The sequence below is a fragment of the Salvia splendens genome, chromosome 8 (genome assembly GCF_004379255.2).
Source record: "Salvia splendens isolate huo1 chromosome 8, SspV2, whole genome shotgun sequence".
Classification (NCBI taxonomy): domain Eukaryota; kingdom Viridiplantae; phylum Streptophyta; class Magnoliopsida; order Lamiales; family Lamiaceae; genus Salvia; species Salvia splendens.
Genome location: NC_056039.1, coordinates 32,912,903 through 32,919,049, shown reverse-complemented (window position 1 = coordinate 32,919,049; position 6,147 = coordinate 32,912,903). Strand labels below are relative to the sequence as shown.

Here is a 6,147-nt window from a genome sequence, read left to right as displayed (position 1 = left end):
ATAAAAAGTAAATAAAAATATTAAAGGTGGGAGAAAACTTTAATTTTATTTTTACTGAAAAATAAACTTAATATGCATCAAAATATTTAGTCGAAGAAATAAAAGCATAAAAATGCGAATAGTACGTTAGATGCATTTAGTTTCAATATTATATATAATTACTCTTGTTAGCATATTTTTATAAATTAATTCCAATATTTAATATTTCAATAGTATACTATAAAAAAAATTAAAACAAGAAATAAATTTATATGCATAAAAAATTTCAAACAAAAGAAATAAAAGCCAATAAATTGATGATATCTTCCATATATTAGGTGTATTTAGTTTCCATAATACACATGGTTATTAATAACACTTGTCAAAAAACTATTAGTTGGTCACACCAAGTCATATTGCCAACTTGGTATGGCAAGACTATGGAATATTTTCTCGATTGAACACTTCAAACACTTATGGTAATCATGGTTTTGAAATAAAAAAGAGATTGAGGAACACCAAAAAAACCGAGGAATACAAGATGGTGAGAGCATTAGTTTTTGGAAACACTGATAAATATTCTATTATTGGATAAAGGAGAAACGTATTATCGACTAAGATTGCATAACATCTTCAATTCCTATACTCCAACCATCTTCAATCTCCTATTTTTTATTTATAAAAAAAACATGTATACAAAAATATATGTAAGAGGTTTTGAAGAAGCCACGCCATCTAGAAAGCTATTGTCATCTCATGACCATGTGAAATACATACAATATTTATTAATCATCAAAACGTTACTATGCTTTAAAATAATCATCAAATTTTTATTTTGCTTTAAAATAATCATCAAAACTTTATTTTGCTTCACGTAGACAATTTTTAAATTTTCAAAATATTAACAATTAATTAACTAATAATAATTATATATAGGCCTAATTTTGATAAAATCACTCATCTAAAACTAACAATTAGCAACTCTTCAAATATTATTTTTCACGTTTATAGAAAAATCAAATTAATCCCAAATATTAAGTGGGAATGAGAGTTTCGATTGGAAATACAAATGAAATGAGGCCCAACTATCCACGCACTATCTACTATTTCTAGGTGTGATTCATTATAAATAATTACCAGTGTGTTTTTAATAATGTTCAGATGAAATGTGTAGTTTTTTTTTATCAAAAAAAGTATCCGTCTATTAGTGCTAATTTTATCTTGTATGACTTTTTATGAGCTAAACCACTCCATCTAGTTTTTTTATTTTAATAAAAATGTAAAATATTTTTTTAGTTATGAAAGAGTGAGGGATTTATCTGTTTTGATTTTGAGTAATTGGTGTGTTTGTAAAAATACAAAAAAAAAATAAAAATATTATGTATATCATGTGTAGTCTAATTATGTACATTTGTACATTCTAAACTTCTCTCAAAAAATATATATGGTGTATGGTACAGTCTTAAAATATTATTTACTATATCAATATTATTTTCGACTTCTACGGCCTAGTTTTTTTTATTTCAAGCCCAAATAAATTCGGGCCGAGAAAGTTGGATCGGCGCCTATATTTTCATATAGCATCCTAGACGGGGCCCGTTAATGTTATTACTTCGAATTTGTCAAATTTTGTTTTGTATTAAAAATTACCACGAGCTCTAAAATATTGAGAAAAAGACAACAACTTGCAATTTTAAATTTATACAGAGACAAACATTATGGCACATGCTTGATGTGAAAATCGTTTTTGGTATAGTTCATTCTGGCATTATCTCAATAATGGTATTTTATACAATTCCTTGGATTCTAATACCTAAAATTTATGTCATTAATTCGATAAATTACTTGCAAATTAAAGCTCGAATTGATTATTTTCTCAATAACTCCTAATAAATAAATAAAATATATTATCATAGTTTTTATTTCACATGAATAATAAACTACTAAACCTTATCTCTGGGGGAGCTGATTTTCAAAAATCAGCTTATAATGGAATATCTTAGGATCCAAGGAAATTTGAACATGCTTTCTCCTAATAGACTTTTCTCTTAATTAAATTAAGTGTGATTTAATCAAAGTGTAGGAATATTGATTAGTGACACTATCATTATCAATTTTAATTAGTGAAATATGAATTTCTTTTTAATTTCATGAATTTATTTTGTTTAAGTTATTGTATGTGCATTAGTAATCAAGCTTGTTAATGTTTAGCTCAATATAAGTAATTTATTCAATAAGAGTGCTAGAAGTCAGAACGATGAAATCATTATTTTTTATTATTTAAAAAATACATTCTAACTAGATAAGTTTCTCTGCAATAAAACTTTGTTCATAATATTTATGGGAACAATATTATCTCTGATGCACCGAGACATGATTCTTTGAAATAAAAATACTAGACATTCTTGTATATTGGTGATCAACAAGTTCAAGTAGTGTATAAATTATTATTGTAAGCTCAATTTAGAAATAAATAACACCAAGACCTTGTAATTGGTTCAACTAGATTGAAGTACTTATCTAATTGATCCAATTCAATGTTATATGACACTCTGGTGTCATCTAAGATAGGAAACAACTTTAGATAGACACTGACAATCGTTTATGATGTATTGTCCACGTCTATCTAGGGTGTGAATATTGTTAACTTACTGTTTCAGATACCAACAGAAAGATTTTCTGTAACTATAAGTATAGGTATTCACTCTACAGTATCGAAGAACGACTTATCGATTCAATTATTATTATTTCTATAATAATACTACCAATAACAATAAATGATAAATTATGCAATATAAATAATTTTTTATCATTAAGTGAAAAAGTAAATATTCACAACGAGTACAAGCAGTATAAAACATGATTTTTAAATTCACATATAAATTTTTAATTGTAAAACACACAAAGAGATGTATATATGATGAACTAACGAATCTATGCCTCTTCTTTTACAACATATTAGTATTTCTCATTTTCATTCATAACTAAGTCCAATTTTTCTTCCCGTTACAAACACAAAACACCAAAACCTATAAAATCCTAGTTTAACATTATTAGATATCTAAAAATTCTAGTTTCACAATATTAGAAATCTTTAAATTTACAATTGGACTTGGACACATGCCTTACCTCCTAATTTTGGGCGACATACATACTTGTTCATTCAAAACCACCAAAATCTAAATACTACTACAATTTACCAACTAAGAAAATATCACGTCATCTCAATAATTGGCTGACCTAATTTGCTAATTCCAGCTAAAATCAAATAAATGTGCAAAAACGGCATAAAATTTTAATAGTAGTAGTACTACTATTTTTGTTACCTACGAGCTTAGTGCACAAAAATTAACATGAGAAGATTATTATAAAATCCAAGTTATTTTTTTCTTTGATGCAAAATTGTCTTCAACCTGATAGGTAGGGTATAGCAAACCAAGCATACACAAGTTCATAAATCGAACCCCAAAAAAAAACTTAATTTTTAGGCTTAACAACTTGTTCAAAATTAAATGAATTTTTAGTAGCTTTCAATACATATTAACTTCAAATCTTCCAACAAATTCTTAAGAATGATGACTTTCCCACCATTGTATTGTCAGATTTTGAGTATCGTGAGATAATTGCAAAAATATTACTATATGTTGTGATTTTATTTTCTAATTTTAAAAATTATATCAATATAAACTTACAATTGTGATTTAATATGAGAATTATTTCTTAAATATATTCGTTCGAATTAACAAAAGAAAAAATAACTCGATTTCCATATCAGTAGTAGGAACATGCCACGACATAATTAAAAAGAAATAAAAATAATAATTTTATTCGGTTAAATAAAGAGGATCGGTCCCCCAATTCTAAAAACCCCAAATATTTACACATACCCCTCTTTCAAAAAATTCTACCGCACCGCCACCGCCACCGCCAATTCCTCCTCCTCCGCCGCCGCCGCCGCCGCCGCTACATCCATGTCCTCCCCTTCCCCCCGCCGCCTCCCCTCCGACACCGAAGATCTCGCCCCTCCCTTCCCGGTAAAGCCCGATTCCCCATCTCCTCCGCCGCCGCCGCCGCCGTCGAAATCCCCCGCTTTCCCCGGGCGCGAGGACTGCTGGTCGGAGGAGGCGACGCGGACCCTGATCGACGCGTGGGGGGCCCACTACCTCGGCCTGAACCGCGGCAATCTCCGGCAGCAGCAGTGGCGCGAGGTCGCCGACGCCGTCAACGCCGCCCACGCCTCCAAACTCCGCCGCACCGACGTCCAGTGCAAAAACCGCATCGACACCACCAAGAAGAAGTACAAGATCGAGAAGTCCAAATCCCTCCAATCCAACGGCCGCTACGCCTCCCCCTGGCCCCACTTCCACAGCCTCGACGCCCTCATCGGCGACTCCTTCTCCAAATCCGCCGCCGCCGCCGGAAACAAAAATCACCGCCGAAAGATCTCCCCACCGCCGGAGATCTCCCCATCTCCGTCCCCGTCGCCGTCGCCGGAGCCGATCTCCGGCAACCGGAAAATCTCGCCGGCGATTAACCGGAGCCCCCTGCTGAGGCTCCCGTGGTCGGTGCCGGTGGGGCCCAGGTCGAAGCGGTCAGGCCCGGGCGGGGTCACCGAGCGGAACTTCTCCGTGATGGCGGCCGCCGCGGCTGCGATGGAGGCTGGGCGGGACGAGGAGTACGGCGACAGCGGCCTCGGGGGTGGGCGGCCGGCGGCATCCGCCAAGAGGAGGAAGAAGGCCGTAACGGCGACGGGGAGGCGGGACGGGTACCGGATGCTGGCGGCGGCGATAATGAGCCTCGGCGAAACCTATGAGAAAGTGGAGGTGGCGAAGCAGAGGCAGATGGTGGAGTTTGAGAAACAGAGGATGCAGTTTGCTAAGGATTTGGAGCTTCTTAGAGCTCAGGTTCAACTTGACAACCTCAAGCACTTCCCAAAATATTACTAGTATGTTTCTCCTCTTATCTATTATTTGGAGTAAAAACGTTTTACCAACTGAGTTGCACTTGCTTCGTAATGCCCGCCTCAGTGGAAAAGAGTCTTAACAACTGAGTTGCGTTTCTGTATAGTATAGGTCCATGAATATGAAAAAAATGATGTTGCTTTTGAAATTGTGGGATGAATTGTGGGACACAAATAAACATCCCTTTGCTGATATTCCCTTAGTTTAGTGCTAAGAATAAGGTGTTGCACATTGAAAATTGCTAATGAATTATTGGTTTTTATATATTACTCCTCGTCATTTCTCGTTAGAATTCACATTTGGTTTCGACACTAGTTTTAATAAATTGGCACATTGTGTGTTATGAGTAGAATGCACATTTGGTTTCGACACTAGTTTTAATAAATTGGCACATTGTGTGTTATGAGTGGAATGTAATGTGAATATCTCTCACTTTCACGGTAGTTTATTGTAGAATGTGAATGAGATGAGCTAATAGTACGTGTGTCCCAACAATAAAAAATCGAATGAACGAGATTTTTATTAGCGGACACCCCAAAATAGCATCTAATAGGGGACAAAAGGCGTGTCTCGTAAATGAGCTTTTACAGCATTACGATGTGTTTCTTCATCGGATTCGACTCCCTTCAAGGTTACATTGGCGGGATTTGAACTCATGATGCAAGATTATTTCTCTCTAGAAAATGTTCTTACTATTTTTATTTCTAATTTTTATTTTTTTTGTGTAACAGATAGTTAATTGGAGAAGTGGGAGAAAGATTTGGCAAAATGATGGGCTGATCCTTTTGGAAAATACAAGTAGCTGTTCATCTTAGTTAGTACTAATATACGTACAGTTCTTGCTAATTTTAGATTATACTTAATCTATAATTACTGGGTATGTTGAAACTATGTTGGTTGAATACTTTTGTAACAGTGGTATATTATGAAATGTTCTTTTTTTGTGTGTTAACTTAGCCCAGTGGAATATTTATATTGTAATGTAAGCCATGAATGGGTTTTGATATCTATATCAGCTTTAATTTCGATGAATTTTTAGTCTAGTGATAAAATCCGAACAAATCGAGTTTATGTATTGTCATAGTACTAATTATTAAAAGTTTGTATGCAATTTTGAAAACGACTTAAATGGCAATTACACTACTTACATTTTTTTTATAAGTTAAAATGGTCAAACCAAAACAAGAGTACAGCAGAAAAGTCATGC

The 6,147-nt window shown here is 34.2% G+C and overlaps 1 protein-coding gene across 1 annotated transcript; it reads left to right on the top strand.

Moving 5' to 3' along the window:
• Positions 1–3,838: 3,838 nt before the first annotated feature.
• LOC121745443 (trihelix transcription factor ASIL2-like) lies at positions 3,839–5,892 on the top strand. Its single transcript, XM_042139357.1, has 2 exons — positions 3,839–4,924; positions 5,672–5,892. Coding segments are annotated over exons 1-2 (975 nt in total). The 5' UTR covers positions 3,839–3,950; the 3' UTR covers positions 5,673–5,892.
• The last annotated feature ends 255 nt before the right edge of the window (positions 5,893–6,147 follow it).

Excerpts from the sequence above, each read along its gene's own strand:
- LOC121745443 (XM_042139357.1), top strand. The coding sequence starts at position 3,951 with ATGTCCTCCCCTTCCCCCCGCCGCCTCCCCTCCGACACCGAAGATCTC.